A 25536-nucleotide genomic window follows, 5' to 3' on the forward strand; every position below is an offset into this window, starting at 1 on the left:
TGCCGATCAATGGTGGCTCAGACTGATTGGAGGCGATAGAACAACGTGGAAAATTGCCTTGGTGAAGATCATCCAAGAAACATTGAAAATGCTTGGCTGAGGCATCCTAGGACTTGAAGAATACAGGAACAAGAATTTTGTAAAAGTTCCATTTTGGAACATACACAAATAAAAATAAAAAAGATACAAAGTAACAGAGTGATCCGGCGAAAGAAGATTGCCGAAATCGAAATGCCTGATGCTGTAGAAGCGGCGGGAAGAAAAAGAAACAGAGATTTAAGCTGTTAGGTTCGATCCTGGCAGAGGGAAACCTGAATGTGAGAGATATCTTTGAACTTTGAAATAAGTACCATGCTCAAAACTACATTTACCAAGAGGCCTTGGTGTAGGAGAGAAAAAGTGACATTTTAAGGTCGAAGTTTTCATGCCGAGGTAAGACCAAAAGCCTTGCAGTTTTGAAAGTGTTCGACAGCGGAAGGAAAGTGAAAGGAGGCCTGAGCCCGACTGATGGGATCCTATGAAGGTGTGATTAAAACTTGGGGAAGCAACCCCCACACATTTTGATTGAAAGGTTGAGCCCGGCAGAGGGGAACCTATATTGTATATTGAATTGTAGTACCCGTAAGGAAACAAACTTTTGTTGAACTGTATTACAAGAATTTTCGTGGAAGGCCAAGTAGGCCTGGCCCACGAAACAAACTGCATCCTTGAGTCTGAAGCCAGGGTGTGTTGCATGGTCCAAGTGTGTGCCACCTTACCCCATGCCGCAAAACGTGGGGAAGGGAGTTTACGCAGCAATACATTCTTTTGAGAACTAATTTTTCTTTTTTGCATTACAAATTCCCTTTACACATTTGTTGTATTAGAAAGAGGGTAGGCATTCGGTTTATTAGTATCGACCATTTTATTTTGACTAAGGAGTGTATTTACTTTTTGTTTGATGGTCGAGAATACTCGCATCTTAGTTACAGGGAAAGATAGGAGTTTTCCAACCTTTTTAAAGCATATGTCCCTCACAGCTGGAAGGCCAACTACAAGACTGCAATCTGGGCAGAACATTCGTGGGCACCTGTGATACAGTCAGAGCGCTGGTCGTGGCGACACAATGTAGGGTCAATGCTGTAGAGACCACGGGGTAGGAGTGTGAAGTCGGAAGCCTGAGTTAACTTGAGGTAGGGCCGATACCAGTTACAATATGGCAGACACCGGTCCACTGACTGTGGGAGGAGGGGGCAGACCTTTCCTATAAATCCGGGCCTAGGGCAGTGCTGGTGAGGTTGAGGAACATGGTAGACAATTTGGATGTGGTCCCCCAGTCAGTGTGAAAGAATGGGGATGTGGGGATTGCCCAGGAACAGCAGTTACAAGGGGTACTGTAGGGAAGGGGCGAGGGAGTTCAAGATGAACCACAAGCAAAGCTCCAGATATCACAAAGGTGATGAAGATAAAGGGGGATCAGAGCCCCTCCTATTTTGTAGACAGGCTTACACAAACTTTCATGAGGGATACAACTGATGAAGTGAGGGCCACAGTATGGCGTCTGTTGCCATACGGCATAATGAGCGTAGTGGATGTGGAGGAAAAGTTAAGGTCCGCCCAAGGGTGGGCGTACATTCTGAATGCAGTTGATGGCGAGAAAAGAAGGGTGGGTGAGGGAGTGCAAGGAGTGGGCAGAAGGAGAACACAGAGGGGCAGGACTGTGAGGTGCTAGCACCAGCGCCTGTGCATATCTGGGTTGGTGACACAGAAATCTATGGGTGGGGCTCTACCTTTGTCTGAAAAAAGGGGCAGCAGAGGAAGAGGGAGGAGACACGGGCTGGCTGGGTTCCCGGGGGGGCAACCGTGTGCAACAGAGAGGCTGGGAAACATTCTGGGCATTGACATTCTGGAAAAAGTAGGTGCAGTTATATATTTGGCAGGTTACAGGTAGTCCCAATGGTTGTAGTGACGGCTACTACGAAGTGTACCGCACGCATTCTGACACAAACTGGGTCCTGACCTCATGGGAGGAGACATACATGGATAGAAGGGCAAGAAATGAACTGGATTTTGAAAGGATGAGTGGCTGTGCAGTGTTAAAACTGAACAGTGTACCACAGTACATGAAACCATACAGGATACTGTGTACCTTTTTATAGAGGGCCGTCAACAAAATGCAAGTGGAAGGAGTAGTGTTACACGAACCATATAAATGCAAGTCAGAGACTGTCAAAATGCAACAGGACATTTTCACGGTATGTGCACCAGAGGGGGACATTGACAGGCCCAAATATAAAGAAGGTGGTCAGTGGCTGCATGGCTCGATGGTGTTGGGGGATGGGGGAGAAGAGAACACAGTATGGTGAATTACAATCCGTGGTTTTGGTTCTTGCAATTGTAATTAATAAAGATAATCCCATCTGAGCGAGAGTGGCCAATGACACCTGGCAATGACTTATCGCTACATCGATTATCTCTAAATGGATTGTCAAATACATCCCACTGTTATTCACTCTCAAGAGAGCTGTACCTTTATCTTTCAAGCCCATAGCACACACAACTTTAGGCACAGGGGCAACTCTAGCTTTCATTGCTAATGTACCCTTAGATGCCATTTGCTGAGCTACTACTTGGTGTTCCGTTCACACCGTCACACAACACTACTGTCTAGATACACATTCAAGAGGTGAAACACAGGTGGGCCAAGTGCTGTTAAAACATCATTTTACTGCTGTACCTTCAAACAACCCACCACCTTCTCCAGGAACTGTTTGCTAATCTATGCAAAGCCCCAGAAATAAGATTACAGTAAGTTATGTCTGCCATACTAATTGGGCCTTAAAACACTAGGTTAAACTCAAGAAAAGCATATTTCACACAACACACGTGTATGTACCATGACTGGGTCAGGGCTTTGTCAGGGGATAACAGGAACCCCTACAGACCTGGCGGTAGGCACCATACCATGGCATCTGCCAGTGCCAATCCAGCCACTCTCCTGGCAAGAGTTCTCTTTCCATTTTCAGGACTACGATAACCGGAACCCACCGTAGCGGCAACCGAACAAGATGTGTGGGTGAAGAGTTGCAAATCGAGCAGCTCCTGTTCACAGTAACTCTCATCTCACCAGCACAAATTGCAGCATCCCAACAACGCAGAAAGCAAGCTGACTGGGAAGCCCACTCTCACGGGCCGCTGAGAGTGCACAAATGCTGACGAACAGAAAAGTGGTAGGCCATAACATGGTTTTTAAGCCTGTGTATTATGATAGCCTGGACCCGGAGAAAACCTTATGATTAGATGGGCCTGAGCAGTCTAGTGAAGCTGGGAGCCAATAGGAGGGGGAAAGGCACATCGAAGAGAAGAGGACACTGGTATGAAAATCCTGCACACATTGTGAAAGGTATTCGGGTGATATCAGACAATGTGGTGGTAGACCGAGAGACCAGGAGGAAGGCAGAAGGTGGAACCACAAAAGAAGGCACATGACCGCTGTACCCAAGCTGGAGAGACACTGAATCCATTGAGACAAACCTTACAGTGTAAGACACTCTGATAATGCAAGCATAAACTTTGCAGTAGGGCACCAGCTCTAGTAAACAGTCCTTACCAAAGAAGGGGCGTCAGAAGCCAACCACCATTCAGTTGAGATGGCTAAGGCCCAAAATATATTGTTACTAAGTTTATATTTGTTATTTTATAGTGTTGGGTCAGAGTTTTGTTGTAGAATAGGGTCCAGACCCTGAGACTTGAGGATAGCATAGATCTTTTTTTTCCTGAGAGAATAAACCTAAAGTTTGCACACAATGCCTCCTTGTCCATCTCCTAATTCTGATCCTTCATTTGAATTATTTGCCTGTGTGACCTGCCACATTTACTCTATAGCACTATCATAACCATGGTAGGGAAGGGTGCATGTTGTATACAAATCCTAAATGCAATGCAGTACGATCCAAAAGGCAGCACATCAAGAAGTGTAGTATCTGAATTAGGAGTTGGATGGTTAACAGACACTGAGGCAAGAGGAGAAAGAAAGGGAAGAGAGACCAAGGAAAGAGGAGGAAAAGGATTGAGTGGGGTGAAGGATATTGAAAAGAGAATAAGAACATATGGGGAGAGACGATAGGAGAGGAAGAACATCACGGTAGAGTGATCAGAGGCATACCATTTAGGAGCGTGAGGAACAGTAAGCATGAGAGGGGAAAAGGAAAGACCAAGAAAGGGATGAGCAGAGGAAAGTGAAGAGCAACAAAAAGTAAGGCAGTGGAAGGCTATGACAGAACTGAGGCAGGGGTGGGGGTGGGCTCCGGACAAATCCTGTTCCAGTCAAGAAAGAAGTCTGACCAAGAAAGACATGCTGGGTATACCATAAAATCCCAGACATTGATTAACTGTTGGCTCTAAACTGGACAATAAACATGATCTAGAAAGAGAGGGACCAGCTCAGGAATATGGTCCTAAAGGAAGTGGAGAGCAAAGAACAAACAGCATTCACTGATTTTTGATTCATATTTGGCACTGTTTGGTCACCTATAGACAGATTGATCACATGAATGTAAAAACTGGAGAACCCCAAATTGGTTTTGAGTCGTTACATTTGTTAGATCTTGTATTATTGGTAGCAGGAACTCATTTGTCTCTCCCACTGTCCTTTCACCCAGGTCCTGTTTGGCTTACTGACCGATTCAGAGAGCCAGTATACCAGCCGCAGTGCCACATTCAGCTCACAGGAACTCCACAACATTCTGCCACTGGCATCCAGTCAAATCCGGTGAGGAGCTTACCCTTGACTTGTGCTGATCAAGTCCTTGTATTATATGAAATATTTGATGCACACGCTTTTCTCTTATGCTAACCTCCTTTTCTTTGTAAAAACAAATACAGGTTTGGGCTCTTACCGCTGAGCATGTCCAGTTCCCGAAAGGCCAAGTCCACGGCTGGAATCTCATCGGGGATGCAGACACAGGTTGGTCAGAGTGCTGAAATGGTAGAATTTCCAGTAAAAATAGTGGTTTACCTGCAGTCTTGCAAAGTACTATACCCCTACTGACTTAACTTGTTCACCTATTATCGGTCTTGCCCCATTGCCCACTCCCTGTTTGACTAGTGACTTACATGTTCTCTCATTTTTGGTCTCTGGTGTCATCATTTCACACTTCCTGTTTGACTCCATGAATGCCATTTCATCCTCTCTACTAATGGTGATGTCAGGTCAGACCCTAGTTGCCTCTGGCAACTTTGGATCACAACCCGTGATTGTTTTTTGTGACAGCTGTTAGCATCCCCAAGAAACAAGTCTTAATCCATTTTATTTCAATCGTTGGACTAGGTAGTAAATTATCAGTGATGTTCTTGGGAACAAACCACACGTGTTTTTAATGTTAGTTATCTGGTGGCCAAATAAAAACTGTGGTGGTGATGGATTGCTAAACAGGGTCTTCTGATCCTAGTTATGGCCACCATGAAGGTTCTCCAATACACAGAGATATAGTGTTAATATGTTTTTACAGTTAGCTGCCCACGGGATACAGCCCCTACGCAAAGTACAGTGAAGGCTGAGCCCAGACTGATGACTGACTAACAAAAGGTTTTAAGGGTAGCCAACCTGTCCCTCTTCAGATGCTTTAACTTGCAGCCCCCATCTACCCCAGCCAATTTAGTCAGAGGTGAGGGATCGTAACAATTGGAGACTAATACACCTGAAGTGTAACCTGTTGGCTACCCCTAGTTTAACGGGGCCTGTCCTGAATAAGTGTCATGATGAGATCCCTAATTAGATGGTAAAGGGGACATTCTGTCCCTGATGACTGTGAAGGATCGGCCTCTGAATATACTGGGAGGAACGTTTCATTAAGATAGCATTTGTATTTATGGAGGCATTGTGTTTCCACAGTAGTTGGGAAATTGGTGCAGGTGGGTACCTTGCAGTGGAATATGTACCATGGTTAGTGAACCAGAGAATGGATGGGGTGAGGTAGGGATCAAGGAGAAGCATCAGTAACATTTTTCAGCGTATGAATTGGTTTTAGATTCATCAGAATATTACAACTGTTCAAGTTGGGCATCAACGGGGGCTTTCCAGTGATAAAATGCATGCTTGATGTGTATTTGCTACTGTAAGGAAGGCATGGTATCCACAGTTTAATGGTGTTTACTGAACTTAAAAAAGACTTTGAAATCCTAAATCTACAGATGGGAGCAAGCTACGACCATCAAATAATAACGCAGTCCTAGTAGTGTCTTGTCAAAATAAAAGGGCCTATACTAATAAACCTATTGGCAATCCTTTCCTCTAAATACTAATAGTGTGGGAAACAATGTTAGGAAAAAGAAAGAAGAGTTCACAAAATGATATGTCGGGATGTTCAGGCTGTTTGCCTCTCCCTCACGTTTTCAACACAGGACAAGGCAGTGCACTCGAGCTTAGCATAGTCTCTGGCTTCTCTAGCCCAAGGATACAGTTCAATCATTAGCATCAGGGATTTTCATTCAGAGGGTCTGATGTGACAAACAAGCAAGTTCTTTCCCTCTTTCAGATTTTCACTAGTACCCAATTTCTTAGGCGATTCACTATTCAGCCGGGCTCCAAACTTCTCAACACAATGTTCGTAAATGATTTATGCATCCAATTTCTCATAGGATATTCTTTCTCTGTGACTCATGGTTCACCTCGGATCCCCCTCAGTCAGGCTCAGATCCCCCTCAGTCGGGCTCAGATCCCTTTTAACACAATGTTCAATTGGTCTCCTTCCGCAAGTCTTGGACTAATTACAATTTCCAATACAACTTTACACAAACTTGCTTTAACCAAAAGCGTTTAGCTGATCTCCCTCCGCCAGACTCGATCAACTTCATATACTTTTTCATCAATATGGACTGGTTTTTGCTTGATCCGTTGCAGGGCCAATTTGATTTCACAATTCTTTATCACTCTTCACATTTGCCACCTTTCAGCTGGATACCTAACAACCTTTCGAACGAGCACCCATGTAGTGCCGGACCACTCTGTGTACGGTATTGTATCTTGGCTTCAAAGTTCAATAGCTCATCTGCTGTTTGATTGTGTTCACACGCTTTCCACATACGCTTCATATACTGTTCTCTTCAGTTTTCGCATATACAGTGTTGCCGCTTGCAACCTTGGCTTCAACACAGACCGGTCTGGTATCGGTCTCCCCAACTCACCGGCTGTGCTGACTTCACTGGCACTACTTTGTTGTTGGAGGTAAGGACAGTTCACAGCGTCAAGCGATTCTCCCCACCTTGACTATCAAGCCCCCGGGTACCTCTGACACACAATGCAGGATTCTTCAGCCTTGATTCCTGGTCATACGGTTCCTATTCTCAAAGGTTCATAAAAGTAACAGTCTTTCATTGAAACGGTCAAGGGCATTTCCCTCCTTGCAATCATCTTTGGTTTTGCCATCTTGTGCTTTGTATTAAACTGCCATCTTGGAACTGCTGCTTCCTTGTGTGCTTTGCCTTGTTCAGAGTGTGCTTTCGTGCTCCGCCTTTTATCTGTGTGGGGAAATTTAATGTAAGTCAGGTGTGTGTAATGGTCAGCAGTAGTTGCCTGACCCTGCCTGACCATTGTATTGGGACATGTTCGATATACAGCTCAAGTGCTAGTCTGTTTTCTCTTGTAGTGAGCTGTCCGTGAGTAAATGTTTGTGTTAGGAAGGGGGTGAGGGGATTGAGTTGCTAAGTATCCTGGGGTAAAAGTGTTACAGGGAAGGGGATACCGCGTCTCGCCATCCGGTGTCCCACTTTCACTCCCCGACAACCCCTCACCCATGTGATCCTCCTGCACTGGTCCAACCCGAGGAACTGGTTCCAAAAGTGATGGCCGTGTACTGGCTACCTGGATGACAGATCCCTGGGGACTAGCCGGTGTGACACCTTCAGGTTTCTCACACTACCCACATGGTATATTACTTCCCTAGCCCCACCCCCTCCTCTAGTTTCATTCACAAAGTGGAGGAGTGGAAGAAGAGCAGATAACTTTGAGACTTTGTTCATTTTCCTCATGGTGCAGCACCAGGCTGAGGGAGGTATAATAGCGAATTGTAAATAATTGTGTCTGAGCCTGAAGGACAAGTATTGCCCATTCTGTAATCACTTATTCCGTGGATAGCTTAGAATTTGCTATCTCTGTCCTCCAAAGAATTCAGGTGAGCAGCTTGTAATAACGTTTGACCTAAGACGCTTCAAACGCAAAAGGAATGTCTTTGGGCAGCCCAAACCCTGGACGTGGATAGTTCTGAAATCTCTCTGCATTTCGACAACATTACCGAATAGAGAAGCTGGAAAGTGGCAAATTCAAGAGCTAGTTGGAAATATCACTAAAAGAAGGGACGAGCGCTCCTTTTGTGAAACTCTGGACTCCCTCATAAGGTTGCCCAGATTGCAACAGCCAAGACCACCCCATACTCTCACTACGCATAAAAAGGTTTGTACCATGCTCCTGGTGTCGTCATGGACATTCACAAAGGAGAGACCTGGTTATCAGCACTAAAGATGTTGGTGCCCCAGGTCCTTGGAAAAGCATCAGCAAAATAAGTGGTAAAAAAGAAATGTGAGGACAAGGCACGCTGAAAGATCTTAAACGCACCAATAGATTCCAAGATGGCCGAGCATGAGTGAACACCTAGTCCACTGCGCTCCCGACCTACGAGGCCTCGCGAAGCAGAGAACTGGTGACCAGCCCTCCCCAGGCACCAAAAGCTTGTGGGATTAACCCCTGGAGAGGGACCTCGCTGTCGCGGGACAGCCGGATTAAAGGCAGCCCCCTGAAGTGCTAAAGCTCCGGAGACGGCAACCGCCAGAGGAGACTGCCACGCCAAGCACTGCGGGAGCCGGCCCGCGCCACCACTCCCCGGGTGAGGCGGAACAGCAGCAGGCACACCACCGCAATCGGATTGCAAGGAGCGGAGCATCGGGGGAGACCCTCCATTGTCGGTGAGGCCAACACCGTATGGAAGCAATCGGGACCCGGGCGAGCCGGGGTGAGGGGGCTGCAGCCGGCCCGACTGAACCCTAGACCCAGTGGACACAACTGCAGGTGGGAGGCAGACGGTCTAACTGTCACAGACCGAAGGAGCGTGCCTTGGCCCTGCTGCGGTGGGGGGCCGGAATCTGCAGACTATCACCCAGCGCCCCCGCTGGAAGACAAGACGAGGAGGAGAAGATTCCCCTTGGCCGTTGGACGCAGCGTGGACCCGGGGCTAGGGGTCCTCCGCCTGCCTGGTGCACCCTACCTGCGCCAGAGCGGAGGCATCTCGTGGCCGTCTGGGGCCGGGCAGAGCCTTTCAGCGCTGTACCATACAACAGCATCCCAACTGAAAATCCCCCATTGGGAGGGGTTCCGGGCCGGGCCCTGTGAAGCCCGTGAGCCCGTACAGACACACCTTCGAGCTCAAGAGCAGAGCCCCAACAAGGGTTGTGATCCGGTGGAGAGGGTCCAGACTGAGGAGGGGGAGCTGAGGCCACGCTGAAGAGGCGGGAGGAGCAGAGGGTCCCCCCTGCCGGAGCACGCATCGCTGACAAGCAGGCAGAGAGGTGACGAGTCCCCGGCATGGTTGGAGGCCCGGCGGTGCGAGGAGGACGGAGAAGGCCTTGACTGAGGAGGGGGGCTGAGGCCACGGTGAGGAAGCAGGAGGAGCAGAGGGTCCCTCCCTGCGCACACATCGATCGCTGACAATGGGGCAGAGAGGCGACGAGAGCCTGCATCCCCCCCAGACCCCACAAGCGCTGCTGAGCACCCCATATGGGCAGGTGAGGAGCCAGGTCATATGAAGCCATCAAAGGAAGGTACGTGCAGCGGCCCCATCCTCATCCCAGCTCCGCGAGGAGCTCTCCAGGCCCATAAAGTTAATACAGAAGGAGGCTTCGTCCTTCCCAATTTGCTGCCAGACTCTTCGGCTTCGGGGGTCGGGACCTCTGGCGTGCTCCGCTGGGGGGGACCCAATTCCAGAACGGACACCAGAGGCGAGAGACGGGCCAGGCAGAGGTACACACCCGGCCCGCCAAGGCCATTCCTGTGAGGTAGGGCAGACCCAGGACTGAGGTACCAGAGGCAGAGAGCCTCCTATACAACAGGGCCTACCACCCGGCGGACTGGGAACTAACTGAAATAAGAGCTGAACTAATTACCCTGCGCCATAGGGCGCCCCGGCCACTCGATCAGCACCCCAATCACTCTGGGTGGAAGTGGACCACCTTGGGGAGACCTAAGCCGCCCGGGGGGAGAGTGGGAAGATCAGCATTTCCAACACAAGAGAGGTCACCTCATCTATCACCCCCTCTCAAATAGTTGAAGCGCAGCCCACGGGATCTCGGACCCCGCATCAGACGTCCAACAACAGGGGGAAGGACTCTGGCCCAACACCCAGAAGTGCAAAGAAGACTCAAGAGGGTGACCTAGCAAAATATGTGCCAAAGACATGGGAAGTACACCCGGACAGCAGCAGGGTGACGAACAGATTGTGGAGCAGCCTCCAGGGGTCCGGGAAGAGCAAAATTTGCCAGGCACACACTCCTCATTGAAGCTACTTCTTACAGAAATAGTCGACAAGATCACCACTGCAGGTCAGAAACAGATGGCGCGCTAAGGGAAGACTTAGCAGAAGGCCTACAGGAAATCGAGACAGATATTAGCAAAGTGGAACAGGGGGTAGATACAAACGAGAGAGCAATCCAGAACCTCGTGGAGGATGCAAGGACGGCAGACGCTCTACTAGAAACCTTGGCCGTGGCCACCCATAACCTTGAACTCCAGGCAGAGGACCTAGAGAACATGTCAAGGCTCTCTAACATACTCATTAAAGGTCTTCCGGAGGAAACCCAGGAACAAGATCTACGACAAGTAGTCAAGGGCATCTTCGCAGATCTCCTGGCTACAGATGCACCCAATGAAATACAATTCGACAGAATACACAGAGTGGGCCCCAGGAGATGAGAACTGGGCACGAGACCAAAAGACGGGCTGGTAGCAGTGCACTCCTACTCCGTCAAGGAGCTGATACTAGAAAAGGCGAGGAAGTCAAAGCAGATCTCCTACAATGGATGAGAGATAGCCCTGTATCAGGACCTGGCACAAGTAACCCTTATGAAGAGGCAGAGAATGGGGCCAATCCTGACCCACCTACGAGACAGGCATTCGATACAGGTGAGCGCACCCATTTGCATTGATGTTCGAGTGGCTGGGGAAACACCAGAGGACCACGTCTTGCGAACAGGGAGCTAGCCTGCTGGGCCTAGACACGGACGTACTGGCTCCACTGGCACTGTCCGCTCCTCAAAGAGTGGCTAGAAAACCATGGGAGTGGTCTACGGTGCGGCCCAAGAAAGCCAGGAGGGGAAACTCCCAATCAGAACGGTGATGGCACCCCCCAACAAAAGACTGAGAGCCAAAGATGAGTCAGGCTTCAGAGCAAGAATGATTCCACCAATAGATCGTCTACCTTTGTAGGATAGAGAAACAAGCCTGGGGAGGGCGAAGCAGAAGCAGTACGAGAGCACATGCTGGTGCAGGAATCTCAGAGGCCTGCTGGGGAAGGGGGGCAGGGGGAATCTTGGAATGGGATCGGGTCATCCCACATGGGTCAAACAGGTGGGTAGCTGTAGGATCAACTCTTGAGATGGCAATTTGAGGGGGGCTAGAGACCAGTTGGTCCGACCCACCAGGGGCTGGGGGAGGTGGGAGAGGGGCAGGGGGGAGGGGGAAGGGTTTGAGGGTCTCGTTTCCCTACAGAAGTGAAGTAGAACTGGAAAGATCCAAGCATGGATGGGTCACGGGGGAGCTCTTCCTCGAGGTCCACGAGCCAGCCAGATCAGTAAGAAGTATCATGGATGAGAGAGGCACCCTGAAGATAGTCTCCCTGAATGTCAACGGCCTGAACGCCTTCGAGAAAAGGAAAAAGTTAGAGAGATAAGTCAGGCTGGAACGGTCAGACATAATTACCCTTCAAGAAACTCACATCCAGACAAGGGACAGAGACAGAATTAAGCTATGGGGCTACATTAGAATTCTTAAGGTCACACAATTAGTTAAAAAAGCGGGGGTCCTCCTGGCCCTGAAAGATGAGTTAGATTTAAGCAGATCAGGGAAGGTCTCAGATGACCAGGGAAGATTCTTTGCAGTCACGCTGGAAGGGAAGGAGGAGACCCTAACGGTAGCCACACTATATGCCACAAACTCAGGGCAAGAGGAATACATACAATCAGCGTTAAACCGCCTCAAACGATTTGCAAAATCCTCAATAGTGCTAACGGGGGACTTCAATTTGGCCTGGAACCCATCCAAAGATAGGAGCAGAGGACAAGCAGCTGATTAGGAAAGAGCATCAGAACAACTCAAGGGTGGAATGGCTGATCTCTCCCTGGATGACGCATGGAGGGAGATGGAAGGGGAAAAATACCGGTTCACCTTCTATTCGCATGCCCATCGCACTCATTCGAGAATAGATCTAATTTGGCTGTCGGGCAGGCTATTGGGAATCGCGAAGAGCATAAAGCTGGGACCCATAATACTCTCCGACCATGCTCCAATAATCCTCGCTCTGTCCAGAAAAAGGGCTCTGACGGGTCTGTGGAAATGGAGTTATCTGACTCCCCTCTTCAAGGATGAGGTTCTGAGGGGGGAGGTGGAAGGGGAAATAGAAGCCTTCTTCGAAACCAATAAAACAGGGGAAACAAGCCAGCAGACCCGGTGGGACGCCTTCAAGGCGACCCTGAGTGGGAAGATAATAGCCATAAAAGCAAGAAGGGCTAGGGAGATGAAGCTAGAAGAGGCCAGGCTGGAAGAAAAGCTGAAGGGGATTATGGCGAAACTGGGTCCAGGCAGTCTTAAGCTACTAGAAAGGAATACAGAGCTGTCAGGGGCCAACTCTATTTAATACAGACGAGGGCGGTGGAGCCGAATCTGCTTAGACTCAGTCAAAAATACTACATTAAAGCAAATAAAGCGGACCGCCTATTGGCAAGGATGCTGAGAAAAGAGGAAAAGGATAAAACAATAGTGAAAAGAAGAGTAGGAGGAACTAGAGACAGCGTCAATGTGGCGCTGATTCTTTCATAATTCAACTGTTAATGTGATCCACATGTGATTGGATAAACCAATCTATCGTATGCTGCAGAGTTGACGCCCAGTAGTATGATCTAAAGTCAGGCGCCTCTAAGCCCCCTTTACCCGCTGGCAGTTGTAAATTACCCAGTGCTATCCTCAGGGTCTCCCCCTTCCACAGCAACCTGGACAGGGTGCTGTGTAGTGTCCACAAACAAGCAGTCTTCAGAACCATTGGCATTACCTGAAACACATACAACAGCCTGGGAAGTATTATCATCTTCACCGGCGCCATCAGTCCCATCAATGATATGGGAAATTTAACCCAGAAGCCTGTTAGCCTGTCAAAAGCTCTGATCCATTTCTCCACATACTGGCAATACATCCCATTCCAATCAGAACTGACCTAAATACTCATGTACTTGAATCCGTAAAGTAAAGTCTCCATCCCGAATTTTACCAACTCAGCCAGGAGACAAGGCATAAAAAAGCTGTCTTAGATTTGTTAATGACCAGCCTGGATAATTTCCCAAACTTCTCAACCGTGGCCATAGCCTGTTGCAGATTCGCCATAGGGTTCCGTATGTACAAGAGCACATCATCCGCATACATGGATATGCAGTGTTTTATCCCCCTCATCAAGAGACCAGTATCCAGATTTCGAATGAATTGTGTCCTCCAACGCATTCCACATCTTTGACATGTAATGTCCACAGCTGTGCATTTGGAAAACTTTTTTGGCAGAGGGCGTCCTGCGTCGATGGTGTCGGGTCCATGTCCCTCGAGGGCCTCCGTCGAGGACGACGTCACAGGATGTTATAAATAGGACGCACGGTGCCCATAGCCTCAGTTCCGATTTTTCTGCGAACGTGTTAACTTCATGAGACTCGGCACGCCTCGGGTGTTTTCTTCATTGAAGATGTCTTTCTCTTCGACCCCACGACTCTGCAGTCCGGTTTCAAGAACAGGGACTGCAAGTCTAAGATATCGCTCACCGACCCCCTCTGCATTTGTTTGTGGTGCCTCAGCGAGTCGCACGACACCGACGAATGCTCGAAATGCAAGTGGCTGAAAGCAAAGGCCTTGCGGGAGCAGAAGGGGAAGCCCCGGGTAAGTAGGGGCTCGAAGCCTGTTAAGTCCCGGATTTCCAAGTCCAACTGGGTTTCCACCGATGACGGTGACTCTCCGCGTCAGAAGGAATCCCAGGGATCTCGGTCTCGCAGGGGTTCCCGCCACTCGTCTTCCTTGTCCTGGCACTCGCGGAAGCGCCATCACCGGTCACCTTCCCCGTCCTCCTCGGAGGATGGTGCCTCGAGGAAGGTTATGTGCCCTACGAATTCCTCCACTCAGGAGGATTGGGCAGCGTTCAAGAAATCTATGATGGCGATTTTTCAATCGCAGGACACAGGTCCGGTCGCGCCTTCTGACAAACCTGGCCTGGATCTGTCTCGTTCCGTGGCGCACACGCCTTCGGGCTCTGGTTCGCAACGCACACTCATCGGGAGCAGTCAAGGTCTCGTATGGACAAGGAATCCAAAGATCGCAAGAGACGTGTCTCTAGGTCACGGTCCTAGTCCCCAGCTAGACCACAGCAACCTATTGGGCTCGGCGCCGGCTTCGACTCGTTCGGTGCTGTGTCTGTCTGCCTTGCCGTCGTATCAGCCCACGGCGCCATCGCACCTGTGTCGATGTTGGAGCCTTCGGCGATCCCGACGTCGAGGTTGGCGATGCTGTCGACATCGAAGCCTTCAACACTATCGGCGCATTTGGGGATTTTTTCTCGAAATTTGCCGTTTGAGTACCCGGACATTGTGGATCCTCCGAAGAAGGCTACTTCAAAGTCGGTGAGGCTGGTTTTGGCCTCCAGACCCTCTTCTGTCCCCCCTGGATGATATTTTTGAAGAGGAGGAAAGGTTTGGGGTTGAGGAACCTGCTGACCTTGATGATCCAGTTTTTTCTGGTGACAGTCAGTTGGGGGAGTTGAGGCAGTCCCTCCATGATGAAAGTGGACTGGACACTTCCCCGGAAGTGGAGTTTGGTAGACCTGAGCCTGGCGCTCATGCAGAGACTTCTTATAGGAGAGTATCTGGGCTGGTCTAGTCCTCCTGAAGACTTTGTGCAGGGTGATCTGACTGACCTCTTGGATCAAGGTCCGTCCTCTGACCCTGTTTTGCCATTTCATCTTACCTTGCAGAAAAGGGTGGCAGCTGCTTGGCAGTCCCCAGAATCTCTTCCGGCTGTGAATAAAAATCTAATCATGACAATAACACCCTTCCGTTAGCTACCCCAGCTATTTGTCTACTCGCCCCACTCCTGAGAGTTTGGTGGTTCAGGCGGCTATGAACACCTCGAGGCAGGCGGCGTACCCTACCATCCCTCCGGATAGGGACGACGAGTGCTTCAACGGTTGGGCCCAGAAGGTATTTTCTGCTGGGAGCATGGCCTTGAAATCGGCCAACTCCACATGTGCCTTGGCAAGGTTTTCACACACTCTATGGAATTGTTTCCTTGGCGGCTGAGCATATTCCCGAGGGGGAAGAAAGTAATGGTTTCTTTGCTCTCGTGCAAGACGGCAAATATGCTATGTGTGAATCCCTTCAGTCGGGTTTGGATACGGCCGGCAGTGTTAGCTGATCCATGGCTGCGAGTACTGTGATACGCAGACTTGCGTGGTTGCGGAAGTTGGGGTTTGCTCCGGATGTGCAGGCCCGTCTTCTCAACATGACTTTTGATGGCACACATTTATTTGGCAGCAAGGCTGACAAGAGCCTTGAGAGGCTGCAGACCTCAAAAGATGCGGCAAAGTCTTTGAGCGCTGCGGTGCGTCAACCTATGCCTTTTCCTCCTAGGGGACAGCAGTGGAGGGGAGGTTCCTTTCGGTACTACTCCTCCTTTGGTAGTATGAGAAGGGCCGCCAGTCAAAGGGGCAAGCTGAAAGGTACTTGTGGTGGACAGGGAAATCGTGGTGCCAGAGCCGCTCAGGCAGCTGCCTCTTTGCCTTCTGGCACTGCCGCAGCCGCACAGTCATAAGTCCATGTCCCATGGTTCGCCGGTTGGGGGCAGACTGTCTCAGCATTTCGAAGAATGGCAGGCCATTACTTCAGATGCGTGGGTGTTGGATACCATAGCCCACGGCTACTGTCTTCCCTTCCTTAAGCGGCCTCGCGACAATCCATGGGGGAAACTCTCTTTGAAGCTTTGGATCCGCTCCTTGCGCAGGAAATCTTGTCCCTGCTGGAGAAAGGTGGTGTAGAACTGGTACCTGTAGCGGAGAGGAACAAGGGGATGGTATTCCCTTTATTTTTTGATCCCAAAGAAAGACGGGGGTTTGAGACCCATCATGGACTTGCGTTGGTTGAACAAACTCCTCCGGAAGGACAAGTTCAAGATGGTCACTCTTTCTCAAGTCCTCCAGGCCCTTCCAACTTCAGGATTGGTTGGTGTCTCTGGACCTCAAGGATGCTTGCTTCCATGTGCCAATCCATACCGCACACAGGAAGTGCCTGAGGTTTGCGGCTGGCGACTCAGACTTTCAGTTTCGGGTCCTGCCGTTGGGATTGACCTCCGCCCGAGGGTCTTCACCAAGCTCATGGTGGTGGTGGCAGCCTACCTCAGGTGAGGGGAGGATTCACGTCTACCCCTACCCGGACGACTGGCTGATCCGGCGCGCTCTCCATAGCTAGCTTTGGATCATCTCTGGGTCACCTGCTGCACCCTCCACAGGCTGGGCTTCTCCCTGAATTTCAAGAAGTCGCATCTGACACCTTCCCAACAGCTCCAGTACATAGGGGCTGTGTTGGATACGTCCTTGAAAGTGTTCGCCTCCCAAGGTAAGAGGTCATCACATTTTCCAGATGGGTGACAAGTTTCAACATGCCCAGAGTCTCCCGGCGTTCAAATTCTTAAGGTTGCTCGGCCTCATGGCTTCCTGCATTTTTCTAGTGCCAGAGGCCAGGCTGCGGATTAAATCCCTGCAATGGGTCCTCAAGATTCATTGGTCACTGTTCTCCTGCAAGATGACTGATCCTGTTCAGATCCCACGCTCGGTCTCCCAGGACCTTCTGTGGTGGGTGAACGAAGGGAACCTGATGAAGGGGGAACCGTTTTGGCAATCGTGGCCGGAGGTGACTGTAGTGACGGACGCTTCCCTCACAGGATGGGGCGCTCATGCCAACAACTTGACCGCCAGCAGTCGTTGGTCTCAGTCTGAGTCCAGACTCCACATCAATCTGTTAGAGCTGAGAGCCATCAGGCTAGCCCTGAAGGCTGTTCTGCCCTCGGGACGGGGGAAGAGTGTCTTGGTCATGACGGACAACACAGTGGCCATGCATTACCTCAACAAAAACGGGGGGCAGGGTCAATCCCATTGTGCAGAGAGGCAATGCAGCTCTGGTTATGGGCCATCAAGCAGGAAATTACGATCTCGTCAGTTCATCTGGCCAGGGACGAAAATGCGGTGGCGGACGGTCTGAGCAGACCGAGCACAGTCTCTCACGAGTGGGAGTTGGCTCAGGAAGTCCTTCAGGAGATCTTCGCTCTTTGGGGAACCCCTGCAAATGGATCTCTTTGCCCCCAGTGTCAACTGGAAGTGCGAGAGATTCTGCTCAAGGGAGTTTCCTCTAAATGGAGCCTTAGGAGACGCGTTTGTGGTGGATTAGTCATTCCCAATGCTGTATGCGTTTCCTCCAGTCCCTGTCACTCCTCAAAGTGTTGCAGAGGTTCGGTTCCCGCATTATCCTCATTGCTCCGGATTGGGCCATGAGAGTGTGGTACCCGGACCTTCTGGAAATGGCCATCTGCCCTCCATGCCATCTTCCCCCACCGAGAGGATCTGCTCTCGCGTGAGGGGGCGGGACGAGATATCAGGTTCTCCATCCAGAGGTCAAGACTCTCAACCTTCACGCTTGGTATCTGAAAGGTTGAGGTATAATGATTGGGACCTCCCGGATGACGTGATGGAGGTGTTGCTTTCGGCCAGGCGGCCTGCAACAAAATCCCTGTACCTTTGCCGAAAGTTCTGAGACTGGTGCAGGGATCACAATGTTGATCCTTTTCAGTGCTCCATTCCTATGATTTTGTCTTTCTTGCTTTCTTTGGCCTTCAAGTGGGCACCATTAAAGGTTACCTGGAGGCGCTTTCTATCTTTAAGCACTTGTCTGAAGAATGTCCTTACTTTAAGATTCCTTTGATATCTCAGTTTCTTAAAGGACTGACTAATGTATTCCCGCCGTCCCCATTCCAGGTGCCGGTTTGGGATTTGAATTTGGTTTTGAGATTTCTCATGGGTGCTCCGTTTGAAACTTTGCACTCTTGTCCTTTGAGATTACTGTCCTTCAAGACTGTGTTCTTGGTTGCGGTTACTTCCGCTCACTCTGAGAGCGGATTGCAGGCACTTTCAGCTAAGCCACCCTTTACTGTGTTTCATAAGAACAGGGTTGTACTGCGAGTACGTCCTCCTTTTCTACCTAAGGTAGTCTCCGAGTATCATTTGAGTCAAAAGGTGGTTCTTCCATCTTTCTACCCTCCTCCTCATCCTGGTAAGGAAGAGGAGCGTCTCCATCGGTTAGATCCTAGGAGAGCACTTAGCTTTTACATTTCTAGGATATCCAGTGTCAGAGTGGACGATCAACTCTTTGAGGGATATGCTGGACATTGATAGGGCCAGGCTGTTACCAAACGGACCTTATCCAGGTGGATAATCCTTACCATTACCGAGTGTTGCCGGTTGGTGGATAAAAATCCTTCTGAAGGGTTGATAGCTTATTCCACTAGGGGCGTGGCTACTTCCACCGCCCTCCAGCAGGTGTTCCTATTAGGAATATTTGTGATGCCGCTACTTGGGCTTCCATCCATACATTTGTAAAACATTATTCCCTGGATACAATCCATGGTCAGGATATGGTCTTTGGGAAGGCGGTTCTTCATTCCGCAATCTAATTGGGTATTCTAAATTCTTTTCCCTCCTCCTTTACTGGTACTGCTTTGGGAGTCTGTCAAAGATGTGAAATGCATTGGAGAACACCATCCATTCGAAGAACAAGTTACTTACCAACTGGTAACGTTCTTTCGACTGGATGTTCCTCCAACGCATTCCACATTGCCCTCCCAGCCTGCCCCTCAGGAGAATTTCTTATGCGATTGCAGCTTCCGTTTCCGCAAGGTTAAGTGCAGTCCAACAGACATCAGAATGGTGTCACACGTTCTGGGGGAGAAAACTTAAACTGAGGCTACGGGCGCCATGACGTAGTCCTCGACGGAGGCCCTCGAGGGACATGAACCCGATGCCTTTGACGCAGGATGCCCTCTGCTGAAAAGCTTTCCGAAGTGCACAGCTGTTGACATTACATGTCAAAGATGTGGAATGCGTTGGAGGAACATCCAGTCGAAAGAACGATACCAGTTGGTAAGCAACTTGTTCATCTTTTCCGATATACCCTCCCCAGAGGTTCAACTACCAATGCAAATATCAACAGGGAGAGCGAGCACCCTGCACCGTCCTATGCCATACCTGCCACAGAGACTAAATCACCCCATTAACTTGCACCCCGGAGGATGGGGCGCTGTTGCACACCATCGAAGATGACCGCCTAGTATTCGAGCTGCGCTAACTCATATATCCTGTTGCAAGAAATCCTGCACGTTGGTGTGTATAAACTGGTGAAGCTTGGCGGAATATTAAATCTGAAGATCTGTGGATCCTGAACGGCCCGCTGCTGTCCCCCTGCAAAACCGACAACCCGCTGAAATTAGCTGTCGCACGAGTCCGGTGAGACAGAGGAGTGGAGAAAGAGCAGAGAAATAGTCCGTCCCGCCCCTTCTGCTGCGGGGCTGTGGCGGCGAGGAGCCCCGCATGGCGCGGAGTGGACACTGCTGTCGGGGTGGAGGAAGGAACAAGTTACTTACCTGTAACTGTTGTTCTCCAGCATGGGTCTGGCATGGATTCACATGCTCATGAATATTCCCCGTCGTCAGGCTGGGAATCCTCGGTAAAGAAAAAACCAGTATCGGTTTCGTTTCTGATCTGTCTTTCGTAGTAATAACCAATCACTGGTCTCTGCGTCATACTGACCACAGCCAATGACTGCCCTCTACCTAAGCACCGCCTCTGGCAGCCATCTTCAGATTTGGAAGCACGTGAAGTGGCAGTATGACCAAGTGAAGAGCCGCAGAGGGGTAGGCGGGAGGGTTCGCATGTGAATCCATGCCAGACCCATGCTGGAGAACAACAGTTACAGGTAAGTAACTTGTTCCTTCTCCAGCATGGGGTCTGGCATGGATTCACATGCTCATGAATAAAGAATACATAGCAGTACACACATGCACAACCACGGGAGGTGGCAAAGGCTCAACATTAAGCATCACATCAACTCAACATGAAGCATCTTACCTCCTCACCAGGCTCACCTCAGGCGAACAGGTTGCGCAGCACTGCTTGGCCGACCCTGGACTCCTCCCTGGAATCCCGGTCGACGCAGTAGAATTTCGTGAAGGTGTGCGTCGACCTCCACGTAGCAGCCCTGCATATGTCCAGCAGGGGCACACCAGATAGGAACGCCGTGGTAGCTGCGATCGCTCTGGTGGAATGGGCTCTCGGACGGCCAGGCAGCGGTCGGTTTGCCAACCGGTGACAGCACATGATACAGCCGGAGAGCCATCTGGAGATGGAAGCCTTCGAGAGAGCCTTCCCCTGATTGACAGCTCCAAAGTTCACAAAGAGTTGTGACGTCTTCCGAAAACCCTTCGTGCGGTCCACGTAGAACTTCAGCGCTCTAGCTACATCCAGCGAGTGCAAAGTCCTCTCAGCCGGCGACGAAGGCGACGGGAAGAACACAGGTAACACCAAGGGTTCGTTGAGATGGAAGTCCGACGGTACCTTGGGCATGAAGGAGGGGTGCGTCCTGAGCACTACCCTCGTGTCGTGGAAAGTCAAGTACGGGGCCTTGCAGGAAAGGGCCTGGATCTCTCCCACTCGTCGTGCGGAGGTGATGGCCACAAGAAAAGCTGTTTTCCACGATAGAAACTTCAACGGGGCCGAGTGCAGAGGCTCGAACGGAGGTCCCATGAGCTTGGTCAGCACCACGTTGAGCTCCCACGCCGGGGCCGGAGCCTTCACCGGCGGAAACGATCTGAACAGTCCCTTCATGAACTCTTTCACCAGACGATGAGACCACAAGGACGTCCGGCCCGTGGTTCTGGTGTATCGGGAGATCGCAGCAAGATGAATCTTGATGGACGCATGTGCCAGACCAGCTTTGGCCAGCGTCAGCAGGTACGGCAGTACTTGGGGAGCCGTAATCCGTAGAGGGTTAATCTTCTGTGCGTGGCACCAGACAGAGAACCTCTTCCATTTGTGTCCGTAGCATTTAAGAGTCGAGGACGCCCTGGCCTTTGCAAGAACCTCTCTGCAATCGGCCGGTATGTCGTATCCTCCAAACTCTAGTGCTGCAGGAGCCAGGCCTGCAAGTTCAGCGACTTCGGGTCGTGGTGGAGGATGGCGCCTCCTTCCCTGGAGAGTAGATCCGCGTCCGCCGGCAGCTTGATCGGCGGGGACGCTGACAAGTCCAGAAGGTCCGGGAACCATATCTGCCTCGGCCACGCAGGTGCGACGAGGATCATCCTGCACCGTGACCTCTTGAGCTGGTTGACGAGCCGGATTAGCAGAGGCAAGGGAGGGAACGCGTAGAGGAACAGGCCCTCCCAGGGGAACGAGAAAGCATCGCCCATGCTCCTCGTCTGGGGAAACCTGCTGGCGAACCTCCGGCACTTGGTGTTCGTCGCCGTCGCGAACAGGTCGATCTGGGGTGTGCCCCACCGTCGGAAGAGGCGATCCACCAGATCCTGCCGTAGTTCCCACTCGTGGCACGAGCGCAGCTCCCTGCTGAGTGAGTCGGCGATGGTGTTTTTTATCCCTGCCAGATGAAACGGCACCAGAAAAATCCCTTGGGCGACGGCCCAATGCCACAGGTCCTGCGCCTCCTTGGACAGCGCTGGGGACCTGGTTCCGCCCTGTTTCCTGATGTAAAACATGGTGGTGGTGTTGTCGGTGAAGATCCTCACCACCTTGCCCTTGAGGGACGGAAGGAAGGACCTGAGGGCCCAAAACACTGCACGGAGCTCCAGGACGTTGATATGTAGGGACTTCTCCGTCGGGAGCCAGAGTCCCCTTGCGTGCAGATTTTCGGTGTGCGCTCCCCACCCTTCCAGGGAGGCATCCGTGGTCACAGTCTCCTGGTGGGCTGGGGTCTGGAAGTCCATGACCGCCGTCAGATGCGCGCGGGTGCCCCACCACCGTATCGCTCGTCGGAAACTCTCGTCGAGCTTGATCCTTTCCTCGAAGCTGCCCGTCGTCTGGATCCAGCGCGCATCCAGGAATTCTTGCAACGGGCGCATCCGGAGCCTGCACATGGGAATGAGGTAGATGCAGGAAGACATCATCCCGAGGAGGGACTTGATGGACCTCACTTTGGCCGCGTCGGCCACCAACATCCGTTGCACTTTGCCCAAGATGGTCCTGGTCCTCTCCTCCGACGGGGAGGCCAGAAGGGACACTGTGCCCAGAAACAGTGCGACTTGCGCGGGCACCAGGTGGGATTTGGCGTAGTTCACGGAGAATCCCAGGTCCGTGAGGAGTTGGACGGTCCTTGCCGTGTGGACCACGGCGAGCTCCCTCGTCTTGGCGCGGATGAGCCAGTCGTCCAGGTAGGGGTAGACGTGGATCCCCTCGCGGCGCAGCTGCGCCGCCACCGGTGCAAGGCACTTGGTGAATACCCTGGGTGCCGACCGTAGTCCGAAGGGAAGGGCTTTGAACTGGTAATGACGCCCTTGGACCACGAATCTGAGGAATTTGCGGTGCCCCTTTAGGATGGGAATGTGGAAGTAGGCATCCTCCAAATCCAATGACGATAGGAAGTCTCCTTCCTCCAGCTGACCCAGGACGTGCTGGAGGGTGACCATCCGGAACTTCTGCGCCTTGATGAACTTGTTCAGACGTCGCAGGTCCAGGATGGGGCGCCATCCTCCCGTCTTCTTCTTCACGAGGAAGTATCTCGAGTAGACTCCGGAGCCCCGAAGCCTCTTTGGGACGAGTTCGATGGCGCCCTTTCTGAGCATCGCCTTTACCTCCAGGAGAAGTTGAGGGACGTGAAGTTCTTTCCTGGCCACGGGGGGGACGCGCGGGCACCTTCTTTGAAACTCGAGCGCGTGGCCCCGGGCCAGGGCGTCCAGCACCCAACGGTCGGTGTAGATGGACTCCCACACGCTGACGAAGCCCGCCAGCCGGCCTCCCACCGGGGTGCTTCGGTGGGGGCCCGACCCCAAGGCCGGTTCAATCCTGCTTGGACGCGGCCTTGCCGCCTTGACCTCCTTGGCGACGACGGCGGGGTCCGCTAGACTTGCCTCGTCCTCTGTAGGCCTCTTGCGACGACGAGCGGGCCGCTTGACGGTAGGAAGCGAAATCGCCGCCGGAACCTTTGGAGGCGCCCTTGCCTCCGCCGCTCCGAAAGGGCGTCCGTCGTTGCCGGACTCCAAGGGCCCGGGCCGTCTCAGTATCCGCCTGGATGGCCTGAAGGGAATCGTCCACTGTCTTCCCAAACAGGTTGTTCCCGTCGAAGGGCATGTCCAGGACTCTGGTCTGGACGTCCTGCCGGAAGTCCGTAGCTTTGAGCCATCCACGACGTCGAAGGCAAACACCGTTGCCCAGCTGGCGGAATCCAAAAAAAGCTCGGAAGCCCTGGAGATCATGGAGTGGAAAGATCCGATCTCGTCGGGCGGAGAGGCCCTGGTGGGAGGCGACGACGGAAAATCCTCGTCGTATGCCTCGTCGTCCGTACCCGTCGCTGCCGTGTCAGTCCCCGTATCATCCCCTCGGGTGGACGGGGAGGAGGGCTGGAAGGGGCGCGACGGTTGAAAAGGAGGTGGTGGATGGATCCTTCTTTTCTTGGTAGGGGGAACACCAGAAGGTCCCGGTTCTGGATCCCCCGACGGGAGAGGTTCCTCCGTCGGTAACGGTAGCCTCGTCCTTATCTCGGAGCATAAGGACTGTATGGCCAACAAAATGGCCGCCGAGTTGTCTTGCGGCGCTGGCAGAGGGGAATCCGACGGGCGAGCAGGGGCCCCGTCGGTATCCTCGACGATGTCGTCGTCGTCACCTGCGTCGGGGTCCATTCCGACGGGCTGGCCTTCTTCCACGCCTAGGCCGTGGCTTAAGACCTCGATCAGTTCCTCTTCTGAGGTTGAGGCCGACTCTACGACGACGCCCTGCCCCCCCTTCTTCTTCCCCACGGAGGGTTTCACGGGGGTCCTATCGATGGGCACAAAGGAAGACTCCCTCCGAGGAGGCAGGGAGATTCTGGGCCCTGAGGTCGCCACCACTGGTGCAGCCACCACAGGCTGAGCCAGGGCCGCCGCGACCGTTTCGATAGAGGGCTTGGTCGGATGGATCAAGGCCTTCACCACCTTAGGTGCGCTCACCACCTTATCCTTGAGGGAGGGGGCACTGCCACGCTCCTCCTCTGCCTTAGAGCTCGACCGGGGCCTCTCCAGGAGCTTCGCCGGGTGCTCGGCCTTCCTCTTACCCGACCCAGAGCGTTGGCTCGTGGTTGATGGTGCCGGGGAGGGTGCGCCCTGCCTGGCGCCCGCAGAGCCCGACCGTTCGGCGCTCCCGGTGCCAGCGGACTCGCGGTGCTTGGCCTTATGTTGGGCCCCCGTCGCCGGGGCGCCCTCAAAGGTCTTAGAAGACCGCTCGGATTTCTTCTTCTTCTCGCCAGACGGGCTCTTACCCTCCAGCCAGTTGGCGAGACGTTGATGGCGGTCCTTCATGGTCCGTTCCGACATGTTGCCGCAAAACGCACAGTCCTTCTCCACGTGCGTCTTGTCCTCATGAAGGCAGTAAAGGCAGAAAGAGTGTTCGTCCTCCTTGAAGACGTTCTGCAGCTGGCATCCAGGGCAGACCCTGAACAGCTTTCCGGGCGTCGAGCTTCCCTTCTCCTGGGCCATCTCCGAGACAGGGCCTGAGAAGCTTCTGGAGTCCTCCGAAGTGTAGCTCGACGAAATCTTCACCCTTGAGGGGCACAGATGAATCCGACACGGGTCCCCGTTGATCGGATGTAGGATCGGTGGAGCTTGAGGCTCTTTTGACCGAAAGAATCGAAGTTTTTTGTAAAAAGCGCGAAAAAATAGCACTAACGCTCGAGAGCAATAGCACGAGGATCCCAACACATGAACGTGCGGTAAAAATCTGAAGATGGCTGCCAGAGGCGGTGCTTAGGTAGAGGGCAGTCATTGGCTGTGGTCAGTATGACGCAGAGACCAGTGATTGGTTATTACTACGAAAGACAGATCAGAAACGAAACTGATACTGGTTTTTTCTTTACCGAGGATTCCCAGCCTGACGACGGGGAATATTCATGAGCATGTGAATCCATGCCAGACCCCATGCTGGAGAAGCAGCGATTACTGTGCAGGAGACGAGACCGCCCGACACCGCTGAAAAGAGA

At 51.9% G+C, this 25536-nt stretch overlaps 1 protein-coding gene across 3 annotated transcripts in view; it reads left to right on the forward strand.

Moving 5' to 3' along the window:
- COG1 (component of oligomeric golgi complex 1) overlaps nucleotides 1–25536 on the forward strand; it is a 311531-nt gene that overhangs the window by 241890 nt on the left and 44105 nt on the right. For all 3 annotated transcript variants that reach the window (XM_069655104.1, XM_069655102.1, XM_069655103.1), the window contains exons 12-13: nucleotides 4641–4750; nucleotides 4864–4945. In XM_069655104.1, coding sequence (XP_069511205.1) covers nucleotides 4641–4750; nucleotides 4864–4945 — 192 coding nt within the window. The remainder of the gene's footprint in view (nucleotides 1–4640; nucleotides 4751–4863; nucleotides 4946–25536) is intronic.

This window comes from Ambystoma mexicanum, chromosome 3q (assembly GCF_040938575.1).
Source record: "Ambystoma mexicanum isolate Mex_15411 chromosome 3q, UKY_AmexF1_1, whole genome shotgun sequence".
NCBI classification, from domain to species: Eukaryota; Metazoa; Chordata; class Amphibia; order Caudata; family Ambystomatidae; genus Ambystoma; species Ambystoma mexicanum.